We start from the raw sequence: 25,662 nt of genomic DNA, 5'->3' as shown, positions 1-25,662 counted from the left end.
TGGGACTCTGTCCGGGTCCCATGTCTTCTCCTCCTTTGCTGGCTGTGCTTTCTACCATCTTGGAGTGATTTTACCTAGCCAAAATGTTCCCTTGAACTCTGATAAGGCCTCGTGCTTGCCTGCGTGGAGGATAGAGAGAGGTGTATCATACCCTCCAACACGTCTAAGGGAAAAACCAGGACGCTATTTTTCCAAGACGACATCTTCCCGCTTTTTCTCACGAGGGCATGGCGGCCATTTTGGGTGTTGTGATCTCACACGATGTGGTGCCGCGATTCCCTCCCCCCAAAACAGCGGGGTTTTGGGGTATGGCGCCCCAAAATGCATGTTTTGGAATGCTACGTGAGATCGCAGCCTCGAAAAAGCACTTTTGGAGTGGGGGATGGGAATCGTGGCACAAAATTGCTTGCGATCACGACGCCCAAAATGGCGGCTGTGCTCTCATGGAATAAACAGAGAATGGCTCTCTCTAATGTACATAAAGGCATCTTGGACATAGCTGTCAACTTTTCCCTTTTCTTGTGAGGAATCCTATTTGGAAAAAGGGAATTTCCCTTTAAAAAAGGGAAACGTTGGCAGCTATGATCTTGGATGATGCAGAGGCCTTTGGGACCTCTCTCTCCTCCAGCACAGGGATGCATGCCTGAGGGAGATACTGGCCATTTTTCTTCTTGGGATTCCCTTCCAGCTGGCTGAAATTCCTCCCTGAAAGAAAAAATGCCCCCAGAGAGGCTTCTGTGGTTTATCACTGAGGCTTCTGGCCTAACCTGCCTCTTTAGCCCTGTGAGGATTATTTGGCCTGGGAAGCTGGACTCTCCCTGGCCAAGGTGTCGGAGAAGGGGGTTGTGTCATGGTTGAGGGGTGTCCGGCCCTCAAGTGTTTGAGCAGGAAGAATCCCATCCTTTCCCTGAGCCTGAAGAAGCTCTCTTTCTCTCTCTCTCTCTTATAATAATATTAGTAGGTCCAGTGCTTTTTTTCTGGGGGGACGCAGGAGTTCGCATACCCCTAAACATTTTGTGAATCTAAGTTTGGCCTCATTGAGGGGCAGTATTTCAATACGAGTAGGAAAATGAGAGTACCCCTAAACATTTTTTAAAAGGAAAAAAAGCACTAAGCAGGTCAAAGATGTTAAGCCACTGCAAAGCTGATTGACAAACTGATTTGTATTACTACTACTAGCCTTTATTGGCATAAGTTAAAACAGTAAAATCATACAAAGTCATCCAAATACATTGATAATCCATACAATATATAAAAGACTACCGGTAAATAGCCACCATTGAATAAATCGGGCAACTTTAGATTTAGCTTTAAAGAGCTTGGCTAAGTACAGTGGTACCTTGGGTTAAGTACTTAATTCGTTCTGGAGGTCTGTTCTTAACCTGAAACTGTTCTTAACCTGAAGCACCACTTTAGCTAATGGGGCCTCCTGCTGCCACCGTGCCACTGGAGCACATTTTCTGTTTTCATCCTGAAGCAAAGTTCTTAACCTGAGGTACTATTTCTGGGTTAGCGGAGTTGGTAACCTGAAGTGTCTGTAACCTGAAGCGTCTGTAACCCGAGGTACCACTGTACCCCGAAACAATCTTGGTAGTTTCAGGAGTATCATCCCTCAGCAAATCTTGGATTACAGACTCTTTGTAAATCGATATTTTGAGCTGTAAGGGAGTCACTGGGAGATCTCTGCGATGGGTGACGGCAATCCAAAATTATGTGATGCATTGTATCTGGTGATTTCTTCTTACAGGAACAGAAAATCTGTTCTGGAAGGGAATTTTTTGAAACCTTCCAAACAATACAGATGAGGGGAATGCATTTAGACAAGCTAGCATAAAAGCTCTGTGATGGAGTATCTAAATTATAAAAGTAATTAGGCATTACTCCATGGTGGGGCTGCAATTCTAAGCAGGCAGGTTAACATACAAAAGTCTGGTAGTTTTTGGATTTCATGACCTAGCAGCCTCTGCTTGATGAGAGAGATGATTTGTGACTCATCGAATAGAAGAAGGGAATCTATTGCAATCCCTATTTGCCTGAGTTTGAGGGTAATATCAGAAAACCATGTAGAATCATGTGTATCTCTCTACAAGCTGATTTATAACCCTAGCATGCTGTGATAACAAATTTATTGCATAGCACTCAGAAACATAGCAAGCTCTATCGTGTTGTTTATGATTAATTCCTCTTGTTTCTTGCGAAACATTGGATTTGTAGCAGATGTTAGTTCTTCTCAAAAGCAGACCTATTGAATGGCAGCCTGCTAAGTTTTGCTTAGAGAAGACATGTAGAAACTGAGCTTTTATTTATTGTAAACAAATAAAAACAGGAATGGTTGACCACATGAAGCAAAATCCTTAAAAAAACCTGGGCCTCAGTCAGTGAGATTCATGGCTGAACAGGGATAGGGACCATTTTGAAGCCTGTGAGCACTTCCAGGGTGATGTTGGTTTTGGGTAAGATTTAAAAATAGGACATACTGGCAAATTCAGATTAGAATAATAGAATTCTAGAGTTGGAAGGTACCACAAAGGTCATGTGGTCCAATCTGTGTAATGCAGGAATCTTTTGCCCAGCATGGGGCTTGAACCCACAACCCTGAGATTAAGAGGCTCATGCTCTACCAACCGAGCTATCCCCGGTCAATTGCACAACCGTTGATGATTGGGTGCTCATTCGCAACAAATCTCCTTTCCCCAAAAGTCGGACTTTCTGCTGTAAGGAAAGTAATGGGGAAATGCATTAGAAAGTATGGAATGAGGCAGTGCATTGGAAACAAATCAGAATGTGCACTCGTTCAGTAGCCAATGGTGGAATCTAGTCACATATAGCGCTGTCCGCAGACACTTCCGGGTCACGTGGCCAGCGTGACAAGCTGCATCTGGCGAGCCAGCGCAGCACACGGAACGCCGTTTACCTTCCCACTGGTAAGTGGTCCCTATTTATCTACTTGCACCCAGGGGTGCTTTCGAACTGCTAGGTTGGCAGGCGCTGGGACCGAACGACGGGAACGCACCCCGCCGCGGGGATTCGAACCACCGACCATGCGATCGGCAAGTCCTAGGCGCTGAGGTTTTACCCACAGCGCCACCCGCGTCCCCCTATCTTGCACTTAAAACACGCTTAAAACAATTTATTTGCAGCCGTATAGCTGAGTCCAATGTCCTCTGATCTCCCTGCAGACAAAGCAGAGTGAACGTTCAATAAAAAGGTTGTTTGGAAGCACCCTGTGTCAAGAGTGAGGAAGCTGTGACCATCCCCCAGGTGTTGTTACACTCCAACTCCCATCAGCCCCCAGCTGGCATGGCCAGTGGTCAGGGATGATGGGATTTGTAGTCCAGAGTTGCTCCATCCCTGACATAGAGTTTAGGCTGGCTCAGTTCTCTTCAGAGCCCTGAAACTCACCTGCTGGCCTCAGCCTCAGCTTCACTCACCTCAGAAGGTTGTTGTGAGAATACAAGAGGGGTGGAGGACTCAAAATGCCTCCCAAGAAGTTCTTATTCTTTGTGGCGTATCCCAAAGAGAGTCCACCAAAGTGGAAATCTAATAATACTTCCTTTCTGTTAAGAGAGCCTCTCCATTCCATAACTGCTTCAACACATCCTCTCTTCCTTCCTAGGGAATGGCCTTTACCCTCGAAGAGAGGCTTCAGCTGGGAATCCACGGCCTGCTCCCTCCTTGCTTCCTGAGCCAAGATGTTCAAGTTCTCCGCGTCCTCAAAAGCTACGAGACCAAATCCAGCGATCTAGACAAGTAAGCAAGATGTGAGGAGAGAGCGCTAGGCAAGGGGCTGTGGCCGGAGCTAAACATTAGGAAGGATGCAAGTAAGATAAGGTTGCTCACCCCGAAGAACTCTGCAGAGAAACTTGCAATATGACAGCATACCTTAAATTTTTTGCAATAGCAGATGGTTGACAGTGGTTAGAAGGTCCCAGGACGGGTCACCATTAAAAACAGTTTAAAAGAAATGGCAAATGCAACTAGAGTGGGTTCAAACATATATATCTCAGGGAAGAAATATATCTCAAAGATCAGGATAAATAGGTGCATATTCTGCATACTATGAAAGTTGTGCAATGAAAGTCCCAGGTGCACCTCTTTGAGGAGAGAGTTCCCCAACTTAGGGGCTACCACAGAGAAGGCCCTCTCCTGGGCCAACACCACCCCAGGCTTCTAAGGGTGTTGGAACTGCTAAGAAGACCTCCTCTGCTGATCGCAACACCCAAAAGGAAGGAGGTGGTCTCTAGGGAAGGAGGTGGTCTCACAGATATTTGGGGCCTAAATGGTTTAGGGCTTTATACACCAGTGTATTGCAGAGGAAGTAGAGTAGGAAAGGGTAGTTGCTTTCAATGCAGCCAATGTTTCTGCTTCCAGCCTGAAATGAAATGGGGACCATCCCCCTACCGTATCCTTATTATTGCTTGTGGAGTTGCCATCGCTTTCCCTCTTTCAATTCACCTTGATCTCACATGGCCTCTTGCACGATGCTCTCGCAATCCCTTCTCCAACACCAATAGCTCTGTATTCCTCACCACGTAATAAAACTGGCAGGCAGCCTTTCTCTGGTTAGAGGATGGAGGGATGTTCACCCCACCCACCCACCCGCAACTCACCGAGGAGTTAATAATAAATAAACAAAATTGCACAGAAGCTACGACTTCTCTTGCTTTGCATACTGTATTTTTTGCTCTATAGGATGCACTTTCCCCCCTCCAAAACTGAAGGGGAAATGTGTGTGCGTCCTATGGAGCGAACGCAGGCTTTCGCTGAAGCCTGGAGAGCGAGAGGGGTCGGTGCGCACCGACCCCTCTCGCTCTTCAGACAGCTATCCGCAAGCCTTCCGAGCGCAGCAGGGGTTCCCGCTGTGCTCGGAAGGCTTGCGGATAGCTGCCTGTTCTGGGGTCGGGGGAAGCTCAGGCTTCCCCACCCCCAGCCCCACAAGCTCCGGGAGCGGCGGCGAGGTTGTGCGCAATCTTGCCGCCGCTCCTGGACCTGGGGGGGGGGGCGCGGAAATATTTTTCCCCCCTTTATTTCCCCCCCCCTAAAAACTAGGTGTGCCCTATGGTCCGGTGCGCCCTATGGAGCGAAAAATATGGTAATTTATCCTACCATCTTTACATCTCTCTGTAATTTGCTTTGGTTTTCCGAGGGCTGGGGAGGGGCAAGGAGCTCTGCCTGCTTGGAATCTTAGGCTGCAGTCCTGTGCTCACTTCCCTGGGAGTAAGGCTCTCTAGCCCTACCTGGGGTACCAGAGATTGAACATGGAACCTCTTGCCTAATAGCAGCTATAAGAAGCATGGGTTGAGTTTTCCCCCCCAAATCTGGCAGAGAACTGGCTCCGTTGCTTCTGCTTAGTATTGACAATGCTTCTCTTTTCCTTATGCTTTTCTTCCCCCCTCCCGCTGCCCCCTGCCAGGTATATCATCCTTATGACGCTCCAAGACCGAAATGAGAAGCTGTTCTACCGGGTCCTCACGTCGGACATAGAAAGATTCATGCCTATAGTATACACTCCCACCGTCGGCTTGGCCTGTCAGCAGTATGGTCTGGCTTTCAGAAGGCCTCGGTGAGTAGACGGGACTATTTTTATCTCTCTTACCCCATCAATGTGCCATCCCACCCGCCACTCCATGCTTAATTGAAAACGAATGTTCCTTTTGTCATTGGTATGCCTCTTAATGTGGGTGGCCCTCAAGAAAAAAAGAAATGCCCTTTGCGATTCTTGATCAAACGATGCAGCTATCAAAACCAGTTTGCATGTGTTTACTTAATGGCCTGCTGGGGAGTCGTTTTGTTCAAGAACAGGACAGTGCAATCTAGCTAAATTTAACTGCAAAAACATTCTCACTTGAGCCCTCCTCCGTCAGTTCCATAACCTTTAAGATTCTTGTTGTCTTGCTGTTCAACCCTTGGGGGTAAACAGCGTTTGCCGTGTGGTTCAGCAAATGCCTTTTTGCTGCGTCAGGAGACAGAAATCGCTATGCCTGTGAACCATGCCTGCAGACCATGGGCGGGGGACTTGCCGGCACCTGGGTGGCAAACTTAGCAACCGTCAGGGCGGAGCAAGGCAAAGGTGGCCTAGATTGGCAGGTTTGGGACAGCCAAAAAGCCCTTAACGAGAGCTGTCAATCAGCCTGCCAGCATCTTCTTCCTGCTTCCTTTTATAAGGAAAGGTCAAGTAGGGCCAGGGGAGCTAACTTTCCAAGGCACTAGGTCACTGCATTCTGCGGGAGGATTTACCCTCCAGCTCCCTAAAACATCAGAAGCCCCTTCCATTGCATCAGGGCCTTCACTGTGGCTGCCCCTGTTCTGTGGAACAGTGTCCCGGTTGAGATAGGACAGTACTATCAGATTCCAGTTGCTGGGAATCACAGCTAGGAACAGCACTGTTACACTCAGATTCAGCTTGCAGGCTTTCCAGGAGTGGCGTCTGGTTGGCCGCCGGGAGAGCAAAGTGCTGGACGAGATGGGCAACTCTCCATTGGCCGAGCATGAAACCCTTAATCTCAGAGTTCTGAGTCCAAGGGGGGTTGGACTAGATGACCCTCGTGGCCCCTTCCAACTCTATGATCCCAACTGCTCCAGCAGGCTGTTCTTATGCGGGCAGCAACTTTTGGAAAACCACAGGTTACTCATCCTTGGTATAGATTCTCCATGCTTTTAAAAGTAGAATCATAGAATCATAGAATCATAGAGTTGGAAGAGACCACAAGGGCCATCGAGTCCAACCCCCTGCCAAGCAGGAAACACCATCAGAGCACTCCTGACATATGGTTGTCAAGCCTCTGCTTAAAGACCTCCAAAGAAGGAGACTCCACCACACTCCTTGGCAGCAAATTCCACTGTCGAACAGCTCTTACTGTCAGGAAGTTCTTCCTAATGTTGAGGTGGAATCTTCTTTCTTGTAGTTTGGATCCATTGCTCCGTGTCCGCTTCTCTGGAGCAGCAGAAAACAACCTTTCTCCCTCCTCTATGTGACATCCTTTTATATCTTTGAACATGGCTATCATATCACCCCTTAACCTCCTCTTCTCCAGGCTAAACATGCCCAGCTCCCTTAGCTGTTCCTCATAAGGCATCGTTTCCAGGCCTTTGACCATTTTGGTTGCCCTCCTCTGGACACGTTCCAGTTTGTCAGTGTCCTTCTTGAACTGTGGTGCCCAGAACTGGACACAGTACTCCAGGTGAGGTCTGACCAGAGCAGAATACAGTGGCACTATTACTTCCCTTGATCTAGATGCTATACTCCTATTGATGCAGCCCAGAATTGCATTGGCTTTTTTAGCTGCCGCGTCACACTGTTGGCTCATGTCAAGCTTGTGGTCAACCAAGACTCCTAGATCCTTTTCACATGTACTGCTCTCAAGCCAGGTGTCCCCCATCTTGTATTTGTGCCTCTCATTTTTTTTGCCCAAGTGCAATACTTTACATTTCTCCCTGTTAAAATTCATCTTGTTTGTTTTGGCCCAGTTCTCTAATATGTCAAGGTCGTTTTGAAGTGTGATCCTGTCCTCTGGGGTGTTAGCCACCCCTCCCAATTTGGTGTCATCTGCAAATTTGATCAGGATGCCCTTGAGTCCATCATCCAAGTCGTTGATAAAGATGTTGAATAAGACCGGGCCCAAGACAGAACCCTGTGGCACCCCACTAGTAACCCCTGAGGAAGAGGGAACTCCATTGATATGTATTGGATCTGTTTCATATTCTTCTTAAACTAACCCCACATTGCTTTGTGAACATTGACTGGAAAAGAGTCCTGCTGAACCAGGCCAAACGACCCCAGCAACCTCTTTTCACCAGATGCCTGTGGGAAGCCTGGAAGAAGGATCTGAGTGCCACAACACTCTGCCCACTTCTGATTCAGTATTCAGAAGCATAACACTTCCAGAACTGGAGACTGACCATAATGGCTAGTTCCTGAATGATCATCTCTTACATGAAGCTGCCTTTTCTCTGAGATCATCCTCAGAGGCCCTGCTTCCGGTGACCCTTCCATCAGAGGGTAGGCAGGTGTTAGTTGAAGACAGGGCCTTTTCAATGGTGGCACCCTGGTTTTGGAAAACTCTCCCCAGGCAAGTGTTCCTGGTGACTATACTGCTCACTTTTCAGGCACCAGGTAAAGCTCATTTTATTCTCCTGCCGTTGAGCTTGCTGCTGGTTCTAATGCTTTTGTTGTTTTTGTCTTCCTGCTGTTGGCTTTAACCCTTGTTTTTATTGGATGGTGTCTCTATTGCTTTATGGTTGGTTTATGGGTTTTACATTGCTAATGTAAGCAGCCTTAGACAATTAATAGGAAAAACATGGAATGAATATATTCAATATAACAATGGCTACACCCTCTTGGCTTCCTTTATGGAGATTATCAGCCATTCTGTTAGAGACCTGCCAATTTTATTCTTAGTACAGCTCTTAGAAGAACACTAAGTGTATAATTAATAATACTGAATAGTTGTGCCTGTTGTGCAGAATGCAGAAGTATAACCAGCTTTTTTTTTTAAACTTTCCAGTGTCGTATATCAGGTAACCAGTTCTCCCCTGGATTCCATTAGCAGTGGCCGGTTTACAAATCTGAATCAAATTACATCTGGCTGTGTCCATTTTCAGGCTTTCTTCCCATGGCCAGCCTTTCCAAACCTGGTGCCCTCCAGATGTTTTGGACTACAACTCCCATCAGAACAGCTGGGGCTGATGGGAACTGTAGTGGAAAAAATCTGGATGGGACAAGGCTTGGGGAGGCTGTCATTATATTCCCAGTTTGCTCTATCAATAGATTACGAGCCATTTTGTAATCTCAGAAGTAGGAGTGTCAGAGAACTCAGAGAAACAAGAGCAGAAATTGCTGGTGTTCGCCTATTTTGTCCCATCACTGGCGGAGGAAGAGGAGAGCGGGGGGAGCGCACCGACCCCGGCAGCGCAATCCCGGTGGGGTGCCATTGCGGCTGCCCCCCGCCTGAGCGCCACACCCCCAGGATGCGCACCAGCCCTGCCCCCACCTGCTCTCCACCCCCCAGTGGCGGAGCATGAAGCTCCGCCACTGTGTCCCATACCCAGAACAGAAGTCAATCCAGTGAATATAGTTGGCAATCATTGTTGTTGCTTTCAGTACACAAATGTAACTCTGGCTTTTTCTATTTCATTGAATACGTCCTCGCTTCTCAGGCATGAGCCAGCAATAAATCACACTGAGTAAGTGGAGTTAGCTCTTTATTAGAAGAAACAAAGTCTGCTCAGGAGTGCCAGGCCTAATGAGCACAGCAACTCTTCTTAGAGAGCCAGTGTGGTGTAGTGGTTAAGAGTGGTAGACTCGTAATCTGGGGAACCGGGTTCGCGTCTCCGCTCCTCCACGTGCAGCTGCTGGGTGACCTTGGGCTAGTCACACTTCTCTGAAGTCTCTCAGCCCCACTCACCTCACAGAGTGTTTGTTGTGGGGGAGGAAGGGAAAAGAGAATGTTAGCCGCTTTGAGACTCCTTAGGGTAGTGATAAAGCGGGATATCAAATCCAAACTCCTCTTCTCTTCTTAGTAGGTCTTGTCCCTGTGAGGCAGTTGTGGAGACTGAAGGTCCCCAACTCCCCACAGCTGCCTAAGTCTCCTTCTCTGCAGGGTCCTTCCTAAGCAATCTGAGACTTGCGCCTGTGTGTGTCTCTGCTCTTCCCTCTTCATACCTCTTCTGGTTCTGGGAGACCAGGGGGAAGGGAAGCTTGTTGCAGCAGGAGGGGGAGACATCTGTGACTCTGCACCAGTCTGACTCATCTTTGCCTCTTGTCCTCCCTCATCCCTCTCCACTGCTTCAGCTTCTGCCTCTGATTCTGGACTTATCTCTGCCACAGACTCTCCCTTCTCACTAAGCCCTGTTATCTCTTCAGCTTCTGACTCCTCCTCTTCCCAGTCTCCTCCCTCTGACCACTCATTATTGTCCCACCTCCGCTTCCCAGGCTCTGAGCCTTCTTCCTTTGGGGGTTCCCTGGATGTTAGCCATGGTGGGTGGGACTGATAAGAGCTGGAGTCCCACAAGGTCTGGGCGGGAGGCACAGGTTCTCCTCACCTGCTACTAGCTCCTCAAAGTGCAGTTGTTTTCCTAATTCACAAAGAAGGCAAGACTTCCTCTGCAAAAGTTCCTCTGCCAATAATTCCAGCTCTTTTGGAAGCTGCCTTCCCAAGACATCTTTTTCCAATTATCTGTTTCTCGACCCCCTAGAAACTTCCTCTTTTATCACAATTAAAAGGGGTGGTTTTCACTTGAGAAATAATGCTCTTCTTGTTTATGTTAAGCATTTTTCTTCCTTCCTTAGAAAAGCTCTTCTCCAGTCAGATTTGGCCGGGTGAGGATATAATGCTGGCTCTCTGATCGCTGCAGTTCGCAAAATCGGAACGGGTTAGGAGAAACCACACAAAAATCAGAACCAATTAGTTTCAGACAGAAGCCTCTCCCAGCTCTACCACAAGGTGCCTGGGACTGAACCAGGGACGTTCTGTGTCTTTCCCCCCAGTTCTGCAAAGCCTGAAGGGATAGCGGCACCGATCCACTCCAGTTTGAATTGAGGCAGAGGAAAAGAGTTTGTTAACCCCATTCTCCATGGTAATGGGCTGTAGCTCAGTGACACAGCAGCTGCTTTCGCATGCAGATAGTCCCGAGGGAACATTGTAGAACAACAAATAAAGAGTATGATATGTGGACAGTCCAATATAAATCCATTTCTAGTGCACTGTTACTGTGTCAAAGACATGTTGCAGAATACAGTGGTACCTCGGGTTAAGAACTTAATTCGTTCTGGAGGTCCGTTCTTAACCTGAAACTGTTCTTAACCTGAGGTACCACTTTAGCTAATGGGGCCTCCCGCTGCTGCCACATCCTGTTCTCATCCTGAAGCAAAGTTCTTAACCGGAGATATTATTTCTGGATTAGCGGAGTTTGTAACCTGAAGCATCTGTAACCTAAGGTACCACTGTATACCCACCCACCCGCACACACACACACACACACACACACACACACACACACAAAACCCTGTCTGTACTACTCCCATCCTGCCATATAATCTGATTTTGAAAGATCCATGAAGCAGGGAGGGAACTCATGAACTCCCTGTCTCCTCCTGATCATAGTCTCCTAACTATGATCAGGCAACTTAGATCTGTGCTGGACCTTTACAGAGACAGCATTGTTTATATACTGGAAACACTTAACTAGTTATCCCAGTGCATTCATTAAGCTGATTTCAAGAACAGACAGAGAGCACAATGCTACGACTAGCAATTTTCTTCATTGGCAATAAAATTCTAGCTGGATTGAAAGATCATCTTTTTCCCCCTCTCTTTTTTTACTGTTATGAGAAGAGGGTTGTTGCAACAGGAGGGAGCCATTCCTGAGATATGTGGGTTTCATGTTTATGGAAAAGGGAGCCAAAATTCCTTTCCCCACTTCTTTAGTTTCCTTTCATAAAAAAGGCTTCCTTTCTTCAGATACATCTGCTTTCTGTAAGCTTCCAGCCACTGAAGCAGTTATTTCTCTCAAGAAGCTAAATGATTTCTGCCAAAGACTACACCCCATATGACCCATCACCTCTAGCCAGCTTGCAAAAAAACTTTTGTCTTCATTGGCTGCATTCGCATGGCACAATAAATCTGGCTTTCTCGCTTATCGCGGTTTCTGATGCACGCTCCCTGATCGCTTCTGCTTTGCTCCTATACAGTGTGAAGAAAAGAAATAAGCCAGGAAGCCACAATTAAAGCCTGTTGTTGTTGTTTAGTTGATTAGTTGTGTCCGACTCTTCGTGACCCCATGGACCAGAGCACGCCAGGCCCTCCTGTCTTCCACTGCCTCCCGCAGTTTGGTCATACTCATGCTGGTAGCTTCGAGAACACTGTCCAACCATCTCATTCTCTGTTGTCCCCTTCTCCTTGTGCCCTCCATCTTTCCCAACATCAGGGTCTTTTCCAGGGAGTCTTCTCTTCTCATGTGGTGGCCAAAGTATTGGAGCCTCAGCTTCAGGATCTGTCCTTCCAGTGAGCACTCAGGGCTGATTTCCTTCAGAATGGATAGGTTTGATCTTCTTGCAGTCCATGGGACTCTCAAGAGTCTCTTCCAGCTCCATAATTCAAATGCATCAATTCTTCAGCGATCAGCCTTCTTTGTGGTCCAGCTCTCACTTCCATACATCACTACCGGGAAAACCATAGCTTTAACTATACGGACCTTGAGATCCTTGTGGTTTAAGGGTGTGTGTTTTGCAGTGGATTCATAAAGATGCCTTGGAAATGGCACCTTTTGGCTCTCATTCGAAGGTCTGGCTTAAAACATGCGATGGCAGCTTAAGATGGTTACTCAGCAAAGGAAGGTGGCTTATTCTGCTTTGTGCTTGCAAATTATTTCAAGACAAATCCATCTTGACTCTCTTGTCTCGTTCCCCATTCTCCTCTTCTTCCTCCACTTCACATTAAGAGTACTTGCAGGAGGAAAGAAATTATTGGCTATTTGGTTTTTTAAAGAACAGAAAACAAAACCCTGTAACAATTAGCCGAGCCTTTGCACGTACATGCGAGAGCCAACCCACAAAAAGCGGCAATTAGTCACTGCCGTTACTTCAACCCCTCGGATGGTTAATTATGATCTGTGCTTGGAGAAATGAACTGCAGGCTCAGGCAGAGCCCTCTGTCATTACTGGCCCTTTGTCAGGAGGAGTGCTTGTTAGCTTAAGCCTTCCCCCAAAGAGCTAAACAATTACAAATGTTTGGTTTTCAAATTTCAGGGCCTAATGCACTTGCCTTGGCGATCTCAGAAAGAATATCTGCAAACATAGCGAATGATGGGAGTGGCTCCTTGGAAAGGCTCTCTGGAGACCCATGCTTCATTGCATACATTTTTGGGGAGTTTTCATTACTGGAAACAAAACCATGAATCCCTTATCCAAGGTTGTTTTGTTTTTTTAATGTATTGCTGAGGGGATGCATCATTAAATCGTGCATTGCGTTACACAGAGCAGACAGGAATTTGCAGATTTAATGAAAACAAGGGAAGCAGGAGTGAAGAATGGCTATATATATATATATATATATATATATATATGCGCTCAGAGGTATAGAATTATATATACACACACACGCGCACACACACACACACACACATATATATATATATATCACGAAATGCCAGAGCCAGCAAAACTCTTCTAGGAGTTAGAGCCAAACCAGGTAAGATGTTAATTGCATGAATACATTTAAAGTGCGTTGTTGTTGTTTTTAAAAAAACCAAACCAAAACAAGCAGCTGAAGCAGGAAGAACTTGAGCAGTAGTGGAACCATTGGGTGTGAGAAGTGAGAGAGAGTTTAGCTCAGGAGTAGGCAAACTAAGGCCCGGGGGCCGGATCCAGCCCCATCGCCTTCTCAATCCGGCCCACAGACTGTCCGGGAATCAGCGTGTTTTTACACGAGTAGAATGTGTGCTTTTATTTAAAATGCATCTCTGGGTTATTTGTGGGGCCTGCCTGGTGTTTTTACACGAGCAGAATGTGTGCTTTTATTTAAAATGCATCTCTGGGTTATTTGTGGGGCATAGGAATTCGTTCATTCCCCCCCCAAAAAAAAAAATATAGTCCGGCCCACCATATGGTCTGAGGGACAGTGGACCGGCCCACGGCTGAAAAAGGTTGCTGACCCCTGATTTAGCTCTTCCTCCATCCCTCCTGTGGTCTCTGCATTGCCCCCCCCCCCTCAAAAAAAGAAATCTACTATTTGCTGCATTGGTAGGGCATCCTTCATTGGCACCAGTGGAGACTTCCATATTGATGCAAATATCAGCTGGGGGGGGGGGGAGACTGGGATTCCCCACTCCTGATTCAACAATTGCATGAAAGATGCAATTGTTTTTGTTTCCTGTTTTTGCACAGCAATGTATCCTTTCTTCCCCCTAAACAGCACTGCAACTTCTGAGCGTCGCAACTTTTCTTAGACTGTGATTGCTCTGTTCTTTTTTCCTCTCCTCCAGGGGGCTGTTCATTACCATTCACGATAAAGGACATGTTGCAACGATGCTGGACTCATGGCCTGAAGAAAACATAAAGGTAATGGAATATGCTCCCACATGTGGGCTTCCAAAACCAAGACGCATGTCTTCCCGTCTGTGTTCCCATGGGAGTCATGTGATCCCCTCGAGATCACAAAGCCCCAAAGATGTGCTTTTTTCAGGGCGAGATCTGAACGCTATGAGATGACAGCGACCCAAATGGCCGCACCCCAAAAGTGTGTGTTGTGCTGTGTGAGATCATGTGCTGTGTGAGATCATGGTCCCCCCCAAAAAAACCCTTTTCTCCAGGCAAGATCTCAGCAACCAAAATGGCTCCCAAGCTCACGTGATAAAAAACCCAGGATGTCCCTGTTTTTTTGAGACAGTTGTGGGGTATGTAATGGGTATCTTGACTCATTTTTAGCTGAATAAAAACTAAAGGGGTTACAAAAATCTCGAGCTGCTAGAGGAGATTTCATGTTTGTGTGTGATGTATTCCAGCTGCAAAAAGCTTCAGGAATTTGGGGTTGGGCCTATGAGGGCTTTGTCCCAGAAATTAGCTTTAGTGTCAAGGCTCAGCCATTACATATCTAAAAGCCAGTTCCTGGGTTCTGTCTCTTTGTCACGCAGAAGTGTGACCAAGAATGGAAATCCAGACTGGGCATAGGCAGATAGGCTGAGTTCTGTCAAGTATTCCAGATGGCCCTGGATGTTCTGAGATGCTACACTCCCATCTTGCAATATTCGGAGACTACACCGGGCAAACAGATTGACTCTTCAAGTAGGTACAATGGTGCTTTCTGCTCCTCCCACCTATTGCAGGAATGAACGTGAACTGATAATGAAGTGGCTGCTTCTGAGCATGCGTCGTTCCTTTATCACTGAATAATTGCAACTCGCTTGCATCTACTATTATGGGAGTGTGCCTTGCAGACAAAATTGCTCCCAGGCCCTTTCCCCCACTAAAAACAAAGCCTTTTTTTGCAAATGCTACCTGTCGATAGCTTTCTAGGGGAGCCTGGCCAAGTCACCAGCAATATCTCCAGCATCACTTGTGAGGCTGCTTTGCAAGAAACGACCCCATTTAACATTTACAAGTTACAAGTTTGCACAGCTGAATGGTAACTTTCAGGAGTGTAAGCAAATCAAGCTCGGAGCAGTCATGTGGCTAATTTGTGGTTTGGTATTCTTAAAACACTGAGTCTCATGGTGGTAGAGTTGCGCATGCCCAATTGCATTTGCTCTGGTTTCGTCAAAATTTGCTATCAAAGTGCGAAGTCCTTTGTTTCCTGCAGTCCCACGCTTGCTAAATTCCCACGTCATTTACGGTTACCGTCTGGCATGGGATTGTTGTCAGGGACTAAAGCCTGGTTCAAAAGTGCACAGAGGCAAACCGGGTTAGAAAGCAGGAAACCAGAGCCACATCAGACGAATATATCCAGGATTCAAGAAACGGCATTTTCCCAAGTCAGACCATTGAGTCCATGAAGCTTCAGTATTGTCTGCATTGACTGACAGCAGCTCCTCAACATTTCAAGCAGGGGATATTCCCAGTCTTACCTGGAGAGCTCTGAGGTTCCGTTCTGTATAGAAAGCAACTTGTGTTAGATGCACTATGCACCTGAGTGCTCGGAATCAAAAGCGGAGAGAGTGTTGTTGTGCTCGGGGGTTGTGGGTTTCTCACAAGCATCTGATTGGCCACTGTGGGTTTCCGTTGGATTTCTCCAACATCCCTCCAAGAAAATAAACAAGAGCCCTGCTGCAGGGCAACCAAGATGATCTGGGAACCAAGCCTTATGAGGAACACTTGAGGGAGTTGGGTATGTTTAGCTTGGAAAAGAGGAGACTAAGAGGAGATATGATAAAAAGGTAAAGGGACCCCTGACTGTTAGGTCAGCCACAGACGACTCTGGGGTTGCGGCGCTCATCTCGCTTTATTGGCCGAGGGAGCCTGCGTACAGCTTCCGGGTCATGTGGCCAGCATGACCAAGCCGCTTCTGGTGAACCAGAGCAGCGCACGGAAACGCCATTTACCTTCCCGCCGGAGCGGTACCTATTTATCTACTTGCACTTTGACGTGCTTTCAAACTGCTAGGTTAGCAGGAGCAGGGACCGAGCAACGGGAGCTCACCCCATTGCAGGGATTCGAACCGCCGACCTTCTTAATGGCAAGTCCTAGGCTCTGTGGTTTAACACACAGCGCCACCAGTGTCCCTAGGAGATATGATAGCCACCTTCAGATATCTCAAGGGCTGTCACATGGAAGATGGAGTAAGTTTGGTTTTTTTCCAGTTCTAGAGGGTAGGACCCAAACCAATGGCTTCAAGTTACAAAAAAGGAGATTCGACTAAACATCAGGAGGAACTTTCTGACAGTCAGAAGTGTTTGACTGTGGAACGGTCTCCCTCAAGAGGTTGTGGACTCTCCTTCCTTGGAGGTTTTAAACCAGAGGTTGGATGGCCATTTGTCATGGATGCTTTAGCTGAGACTCCTGCATTGCAAGGGGGTTGGACTATGTGACTATGATTCTATGGATCTGGCAAGCCCATCTAGCTTCAAGATGGTATCTTCATCGTGGCCAGCTAGATCCCTATGGGAAGCCCACAAGCAGCAGCTGAGTGCAACAATTCTCTCCTCACTTGCAATTTCCACTTGCAGTATTCATAGAATCATAAAATTGTAGAGTTGGAAGGGACATCAAGGGTCATCCAGTCCAACCCCATGCAATGCAGGAATATTTTCAAGGGCATACCGCCTGAGACAGTGCAGGTGTGGTACGTAGCCGCCGTGACGAGTAACCTTTAATGTCCATGGGTTTCTCTAAACCCAATTTATTTATTTAGAGCATTTGTACCCAGTTCTTCAGCCAGCAAGACTCCCAAAAGGGCTTACAGGCAATCAGAGCAAGACAGGCCCTCCCCACAGACTTACAATCTTAAAAGAAACACAGCACGCGAGGGGAAAGGGACAGGAAGAGAAGAGGAAAATCAGGCTCCAGTTTCTGAACAGTTCTTCCTATAATGACCAGTTTCAGGAGCTCCTAATGGATCTGGGCCACAGCCAAGCCAGAGGCTTTTAAAGCCATCCAGGTTTGAGCAAGGCTTTGATACGTTGGTTTTAGTGCCAGAATGGTGTTAGGAGCCTTCCGCAAACCATCGCATTCCCACATCCCAGCAGTGGATAAATGCTAAAAGCAAGATGGGGTGAGATGGAAAGCAACAACTCCCTAAATTAGGATTTCAAGTTTTAAACCGTGGATTACTCAGTCAAAGCTGTGAGTTCACGAGCTGCCAGGGCTCAGCTTCAATTGGGGGTGATGCGAGTCGAGTTACTTTTAGAGCCTTATCCTGTCCTGATTCTTTTGTGTTGCTGTAATAGTGTAAAAGTAAGTGGATTTCCCAACCAGCTCATTTGGTATATTAAATTATAAGTCATCTCTGCACTACGTCAAAAAGGCACCTGCGTTTATGTTTTGGGTTATATGCACATTTACTTAATTTGATAGCGGTTTAAATTTCTTTAATCTAATCTGCACACTTAATTATGTTCAGTTCTTGAGTTGGCTAAGCAGCAGATGGTTAATCAGCTCAAATGCCTTTAATCAGCAGATAGCCACACCGACCTTACTTTTCTCAAAGTAATATTCGTTTCAAGTTTACAGTGACAATGGGGCTGAGAGACCCTGGAGCCAATTGAATGCATGCATCTATTACAGAGCCAATGTATATCATTCCCTTTTAATCAGGGTTTCGCTGTTACAAAGGACTTGGAGAATGTGGGGCCTGCTGTCTGCTTAACCTCATTCTGTGTCTGGCTTTCAGGCTTTGAATTGGTTTCTGCACCGAGAATGTCCCCTGACCTAACTCCTGATTAGGTGCAACGAGGAAACTTCCGATGAGCGAGGGTTGGTTCTGCAGTGTGTTTATAACGAGTCCAATGGGACACAGATGCGCGGCAAAGTTCAGCCAGCAAATCTAAGCCACAAATATACACACACATGCTTTTATTTTCCGTGTGTGTACGAAAGACAATAGCTTTCCTCCACCCACGCCCATGTCAGAAGCGATTACCCGTGTAGATAACTTTCCGCATAACTTTTGCAACCAAAAGCGACTGGCAGACCTGGAAAAGAAGGAAGCCGTCGGTCCGCTTGGGTGATGCTCGTTGCTTTAGACTGGATAGCAACGCCTATTTATCTTCTGACCGCGGCAGCAACAAAAAAAACCCTCCAGCCATATGGCAGAAGTTTTTAAATCCCCCAGTGAATTCTCCCTTTAATCATCTGAAATATGTTAAGAATATTTTACAGCGAATTCCTTCTGAACTAGGAAAAAATTCCTCGTGAGGTCTGTTGTTCTGTTCCTAAGTAAACACAGCTTTTCTCATTCCTCTTCCACCCACTCCCTAAAGCAGGTAAATCTGATGAAATATCCGACAGTCTCGTAGTCTTGCATTCGCTGCCCTCTCGCCCTGATATGCCTATGTGCACGATCCCTGTTAGAATCATAGAATTGTACAGATGGAAGGGACTCTGAGCATCATCTAGTCCAGGCATAGGCAAAGTCGGCTCTCCAGATGCTTTGGAACTACAACTCCCTTCATCCCTGACCACTGGTTCTGTTAGCTAGGGATGGTGGGAGTTGTAGTCCCAAAACATCTGGAGGGTCGAGTTTGCCTATGCCTGATCTAGTCCAACCCCTTGCAATGCAGGAGTATGTAGCTGTCCTGTATGGGGATCAAACCTGTGGCCTTAATAACACTATTCTGTAGCCTACTGAGCTCAGAAGGACTCCACTGCCGTGTTTGGGTGCAGTGCTAAGCCACAAGCCATGGTTGAGCAAGTTGGGCTGGACTCCTAACTCCTGCATTCTTCCAGGCATTTTAACCTGTGCATTTTTAAATTTTGAAGGGTCTTTCGTTGCATTTTTGTTGTGGTGCACATGGCGGTACCCAGCCCTGAAATTCTAAGCAGAGTGAAGAGCAGTATAAAAGATGCTTTAAGTTAAATGTTCTCAGATAGCTTTTGTGGCTTACCCAAGGAGCATGATCCACAGATCCAGCCCCAAACTAGACCCAGCTATCAGGGGGGTGGTTTAATACTGGGAAATCGCTCTAGGTTAATTGCAGCAAGGACTAGGAGCTGATGCCGTTCCAGAGCAAGGAAAGGGGACTCGACAAAAAAACAAAAAAACCCCACACACAATTCTCCTTTTGTTAACGATGTCCTGGATTCTGATTTCAGTTTTTATTTATTTTTTTGCTATGGGCTGCACCGGGCACCGAATTGTAAACTGGAGCTTGTCCCAGAGGCTGGAGGATAAGAAGAGCTAAATTACACCACTTAAAAGGAAAACAGAATTAAAGCTCTTTTAAATTGTGTTTTGCACTTCCTGTGGGTGATAAAGGCTACAGTAAATCATTTCAAAGCCTGCCAACTAGACGTATGAAAAATAAGCAAATTAAATTACTTCCTGAAGTTGCAATGGCTTCTTATCCCTTTTTGCCCTTCAAAGGCAAAAAGGCAAAAGCAGGGCAATCCTGGACTTTCAGCCCATTTGCACCCGTGCTTTTCGTGCCCTTTGCAGATTTCCTATCCACCTATTTCCTTATTTATGAGGGGGGTTTTTTCCATCTGGTCTGCAACTGGAGTCAGTTTTTGTTTAGTTTTTAAGGGTGTTTAAAAGCAGACTGGGACAGGCATCACTTCCCATGACATACCCACATTATTTCCTTTGTCTCATTCCTGCTGGTGAGGGGCTGCCAGCTCTGCAGGCAAGCGGTGGCATAACTGGGCTCCTGAGCCCCACAGGGGTGCTGCAGAAAGAATGTAGTTGGTCAAGGGAGTCGTGGACCCCAAATAATAATAAAAATAATAATAATTTATTATTTATACCCGGCCCATCTGGCTGGGTTTCCCCAGCCACTCTGGGCGGCTTCCAACAAAACACTTAAATACAATAATCTATTAAACATTAAAAGCTTCCCTAAAGAGGGCTGCCTTTAGATGTCTTCTACAAGTTTGGTAGTTATTTTTCTCTTTGACATCTGGTGGGAGGGCGTTCCACAGGGCGGGTGCCACTACCGAGAAGGCCCTCGGCACTGGACCTCAGTGTCCAGGCAGAACGATGGAGGTGGAGACGCTCCTTCAGGTATACTGGACCAAGGCCATTTAGGGCTTTAAGGGTCAGCACCAACACTTTTAATTGTGCTCGGAAACGTACTGGGAGCCAGTGTAGGTCTTTCACGACCAGTGTTATATGGTCTCGGCGGCCACTCCCAGTCACCAGTCTAGCCGCCGCAATTTGGATTAGTTGTAGTTTCTGAGTCACCTTCAAAGGTAGCCCCACATAGAGTGCTTTGCAGTAGTCCAAGCGGGAGATAACCAAAGCATGTACCGCTCTGGTGAGACAGTGCACAGGCGGGTAGGGTCTCAGCCTGCATACCAGATGGAGCTGATAAACAGCTGCCCTGGACACAGAATTGACCTGTGCCTCCATGGACAGCTGCGAGTCCAGAATGCCTCCCAGGCTGCACACCTGGTCCTTCAGGGGCACAGTTACCCCATTCAGGACCAGGGAGTCCCCCACACCTGCCAGCCTCCTGTCCCCCCAAAACAGTACTTCTGTCTTGTCAGGATTCAACCTCAATCTGTTAGCCACCAAAAGGTTGAAAACCTCTGCCTTGGGCTAACCACTCAGCACATGTGCTAAGTTTCCTCATGGGGGGGGGGAGTAGCTCAAGCCCCTTAGTGATTTAGGTTGACCTAGTCTGCACATTTTCCTGCTTTACAATTCGTTTCACTGCTTCGCTTGTGAGTCGGGTAGGATTCACTCATTCTTTATTTTTAAGGGCCAGACATGCTGCTACACATCAATATACTCACTCGCCGTCTTATTAAATGAAAAGAAATGTTAAGGCAGTTGCAAAGCCTCCAAGGGGGTTGGTGGCAGTGGCAAGTTCTCTCAGTGACGTCACAGGCACTAACCCATCAGTGCCATACCAATACTCAATTCCCACCCCCCTTACAAACATGCAGTGTCAGTCTTTTGACGCTCGACCCGGAGAGGATAAAATTGCTCTGAAAGCGGCAAAGGCGCTTCTAGAATGGCCTTAAAGGTAAAGGGACCCCTGACCATTAGGTAAAATCATGGCCGACTCTGGGGTTGCGGCGCTCATCTCGCTTTATTGGCCAAGGGAGCCAGCGTACAGCTTCCGGGTCATGTGGCCAGCATGACTAAGCCACTTCTGGCGAACCAGAGCAGCACACAGAAACGCCGTTTACCTTCCCGCCGGAGCGGTATCTATTTATCTACTTGCACTTTGACGTGCTTTCAAACTGCTAGGTTGGCAGGAGCAGGGACCGAGCAACGGGAGCTCACCCTGTCACGGGGATTCGAACCGCTGACCTTTTGATTGGCAAGTCCTAGGCTCTGTGGTTTAACCCACAGCGCCAGCCGCGTCCCGATAGAATGGCCTTACTGCTGTGCAAATGTGTTGTCTGCCTTCATTCACCCTGTGGAATACAATCTCTTGCACAGTCGTATCAAATGCTGCTTTTTTTAACAGCAGGCTTCTCTCTTTGCTCACAGGCCATCGTGGTGACAGACGGAGAGAGGATTCTGGGTCTGGGGGATCTGGGAAGCTACGGCATGGGAATCCCTGTCGGGAAACTTGCTCTCTACACGGCTTGTGGGGGCGTCCATCCCCAACATTGCCTACCTGTCCTTTTGGATGTTGGCACAGACAACGAGGTGAGTTTGACTTCCTCGTATTCATTTGCTGCTATCCTAGAATCTCAAGGTAATGCGTGTGTCAGTGGAGGCTGGTCCATTAGAGCGTATGGGGCACTGCCCCAGGAAATTCAGTTAGCCTTACACAGTATACCTCTGAATATCAGTGGCTGTGGATTACAGGAGGGGTGAGTGTTGCCCTCAGGTCCTAGTTTTGGGCTTCCCATGGGTCTCTGGTTGGCTGCTGTGAGATCAGGATGCTGGACTAGATGGGCCATTGGCCTGACCCATCTTAAAGGCAAAGGTAAAAGGACCCCTGACCATTAGGTCCAGTCGTGACCAACTCTGGAATTGCGGCACTCATCTCGCTTTACTGGCCGAGGGAGCCGGCGTACAGCTTCCAGGTCCTGTGGCCAGCATGACTAAGCAGCTTCTGGCGAACCAGAGCAGCACACAGAAATGCCGTTTACCTTCCCGCCAGAGCGGTACCTATTTATCTACTTGCACTTTGACATGCTTCCGAACTGCTAGGTTGGCAGGAGCAGGGGACTGAGCAACGGGAGCTCACCCCGTCACGGGGATTCGAACCACCGACCTTCTGATCGGCAAGTCCTAGGCTCTGTGGTTTAACCCACAGCGCCACCCGCATCCCTTCTGTCCCATCTTACCTCTTCCTAATTTTGTTGGCAAAAGGGTTTAATAACGTGCATTGCGACACATGTGAGTACTTTAGAATATTAGATTTTGGATGCAGAAATCCAGGGCAGTCCCTGAGATACTTTGGGTTTGGATGGTTGTCTGAATGCGCACACAGGCACAAAGTGACTATTGTAGCACAGTTTCCAGCTCTTGCGGAACCTCTTGGAGTCTAAAACATTGCAGCAGGTATTGCGAGCTCAAGATAAATGCTGGATTCTCTCCCGTCCAGCTGGCCGAAAACTCAAAACAGCTTTCCAGCCAGCAGGAGTTGAAGAGGTCTGCTCCATCTTTCAGCGCGATAATGGGGAGTTTAAAAGATCCTTGTCTGCCCAGGCCTGATACAGCCTTTACTCTTCCTGAAACCAACACATCCCTACGGCTGCTTGGAAGAGATTATATTTCAGCAAACGAAGAATCCCCCCGTGGGTGGCTGGAGGCTAATTAATTTCAGCGGTTTGTCAGATCACACACTCTAATTCTTGCGATAATAATATGAGAGGGTTGCATCTGTTAGCAGTTTTCTGCTTTGCGACTCCAGCAGTTTTAGCTTGTGCCAGAAAGGACATCTGCAAAGAGGGGGTTTTTTTGGGGGGGGGATTGCCCCCTCTTCTTCTTTTAGCCAGTAAATACCTCACGGCTTATTGATGTGTCCAAGTTTAGTCAACAAAATGCTCTTTTTAAAAATAAAGCTTGCTCTCGCTCTCTTTTTCATTCGACAGCTTACCACACAGGTTGATAATGTGGTGCCTATGGGTTTGGATATGCCCACAAGTGGCCTTTGCTGGGGGCTGAGGCCTCACCCCACCCTCCGAATTAGGGGAGCAGGAAGCCATCTCTAATAGCCAATAGAAGGCTGTTTTCAAGGCTAATTTCAGGTGGAGTTACAGCTGGGAAGGGGGTGGTCTCCATGAACATCTCCCTTGTTCTCTTACAGTGGCAATGGTGCCACCTGAGAGGTGCCAGAGCTGTGCTCAGGCTGCAAAAAAAGGCCCTGGTTCTATCCAGAAAAACCTGGGTTTGGGCTTGATAGTGGTACCTTTTCTTTTATTTATATATATTCCCTATTTTTCTAGCAGCAGGAGACAGCTGGCTCTTCCTTTAACCTAGTGCCCTTTGTCTGCGCAGAAAACACTGCTATAAAACGTTGCCTTTTTCCTCTGCGGAGTTCATTATGGCACAGAGGAACTTGAGTCACGACTCAGGGAATCCCCTTTTACGCTTCCTGGCGATAGAGCACAGCTGTGCGCCTGCAGCTTTGGAAAACAACGGCAACAATGAGGTGGGAGTGCCTGCAGGTCAGCCGTCCGTGGAGCAGCGGGGAAGTCACGGGACAATGGGGGTCTGCTGTTGGGATGCCCCCTGCATCCCTTGCCTTTGATACGGCTACCAAGTCTTCACAGGGTACAAACGGCATCCCGTTCCACTTAGTCACCGAGGCCAGTTAGTCATCACACCTGCTTCTGTTTCCTTCGCTTTGAGCCAGGATCCTGTTTCCCACCAGGCTAAAAGCCGAGGCAGGCCTTCCTGTGAGTCATCGGCTGCGCTGGACGTTCCAGTTTGGAGCAAGCATGGTGGCCGGGATGGAAAATCATTTGGGAAAACAACAATGTGGTCCTTCAGCTTTGCAGGCCTTGACCTTGCCACTGGCCTGTTGGGAACCTCGTATAAAGTAAGACACAAGATCACAAGAACAACCCCGCTGGATCAGTTCAAAGGCCCATCTAGCCCAGGTGTCTAAGGGAAGCCCCAAAGCAGGACCTGAGTGCGAATCTTTCCGCTTGAGATTCCCAGCAACTGACAAAACATTCTGAGCTTCCTCTCTAACCTTTCTCCAAAGGGAAGTTGCTCCATCCCCTTTATCAGTCTGGTTGAGTTTCCCTGAACCTTTTCCATCTCTATACAATATTCCTTTCAAAGGGAAGTGACACGGTATTCTAAATGCGACTGCACCATATTTTTTGGGAGAACAGCATTATCAATCAATCAGTCAATCAAATCTTTATTACGGTCATAGACCAGCATAAGTACGGTGGGGTACAATAATTTAGAATCGTTTTGGAACTCTAAAAAAGTATTAAAACAGAAGGTATCTCTAAAAGACTATAAGAATCTAAAAGAAGGGTTAGGAACATTAAACGGATATGTTGTTTAGTCATTTAGTCGTGTCCGACTCTTCGTGACCCCATGGACCAGAGGACGCCAGGCACTCCTGTCTTCCACTGCCTCCCGCAGTTTGGTCAGACTCATGTTTGTAACTTCGAGAACACTGTCCAACCATCTCGTCCTCTGTCGTCCCCTTCTCCTTGTGCCCTCAATCTTTCCCAACATCAGGGTCTTTTCCAGGGAGTCTTCTTTTCTCATGAGGTGGCCAAAGTATTGGAGCCTCAGCTTCAGGATCTGTCCTTCCAGTGAGCACTCAGGGCTAATTTCCTTAAGAATGGATGCGTTTGATCTTCTTGCAGTCCATGGGACTCTCAAGAGTCTCCTCCAGCACCATAATTCAAAAGCATCAATTATTTGGCGATTAGCCTTCTTTATGGTCCAGCTCTCACTTCCATACATGACTACCGGGAAAAGCATGGCTTTAACTATACGGACCTTTGTTGGCAAGGTGATGTCTCTGCTTTTTAAGATGCCGTCTAGGTTTGCCATTGCCTTTCTCCCAAGGAGCAGATATCCATTAAATGGATATGGAAGAGCATAAAAGATTAGTATGTAAAAAACTACAACTATCAGTTTAGAGAGCACTCTGATGTGAGCGTTCATTAGTTTGTGGCACAGGTCACCATCTGATGAATTTTGAACCCTGCTGTGCAGAATCTGGCAACACTGTGTGTTGGAGCAGGATTGGTATCTGACCACAGCAGGGAGGTATAAAATTGTCCTGTGTGTCCTGGGTATTTATGGAGTAGTGGGGAGATAAGGCTAATATGAATGTCTCTATAGTATAGGCACTGGAGAAGCACACACTCTGTTGTTTCAATTTGTCCAGAGTCACAGGTGCATTGTATCTCCAAATAAGCAGTCTTCCTGTATCGACCTTCTGAATGGCAGGCATTAATGATCGTGGCAGTTTTAAGTTCCAAACAGCCCCATCCCATTGCTACGCTAGAACGCCGAGACAAGAATAAGACCTCACACTGCAAAATATATCTGCATTTGCTTTATCCCCTCGGGGGGCTGGTTTAATTGCACAGAAACCATACAGCCTGCAGAGTTGGGTCTTATTTAGGGT

General features: G+C 47.2%; 1 protein-coding gene across 1 annotated transcript in view; it reads left to right on the top strand.

The window, feature by feature from the left end:
• The window catches only part of ME3 (malic enzyme 3), a 97,079-nt gene that overhangs the window by 40,233 nt on the left and 31,184 nt on the right, over positions 1 to 25,662 (top strand). The window contains exons 3-6 of the mRNA XM_081002147.1: positions 3,617 to 3,750; positions 5,414 to 5,563; positions 13,981 to 14,056; positions 21,588 to 21,749. Coding sequence (XP_080858273.1) covers positions 3,617 to 3,750; positions 5,414 to 5,563; positions 13,981 to 14,056; positions 21,588 to 21,749 — 522 coding nt within the window. The remainder of the gene's footprint in view (positions 1 to 3,616; positions 3,751 to 5,413; positions 5,564 to 13,980; positions 14,057 to 21,587; positions 21,750 to 25,662) is intronic.

Source organism: Podarcis pityusensis (assembly GCF_964106645.2).
Source record: "Podarcis pityusensis genome assembly, chromosome: 4".
NCBI classification, from domain to species: Eukaryota; Metazoa; Chordata; class Lepidosauria; order Squamata; family Lacertidae; genus Podarcis; species Podarcis pityusensis.
The sequence above is the reverse complement of the archived record's forward strand: the minus strand, read 5'-3'. Positions and strand labels throughout refer to the sequence as shown.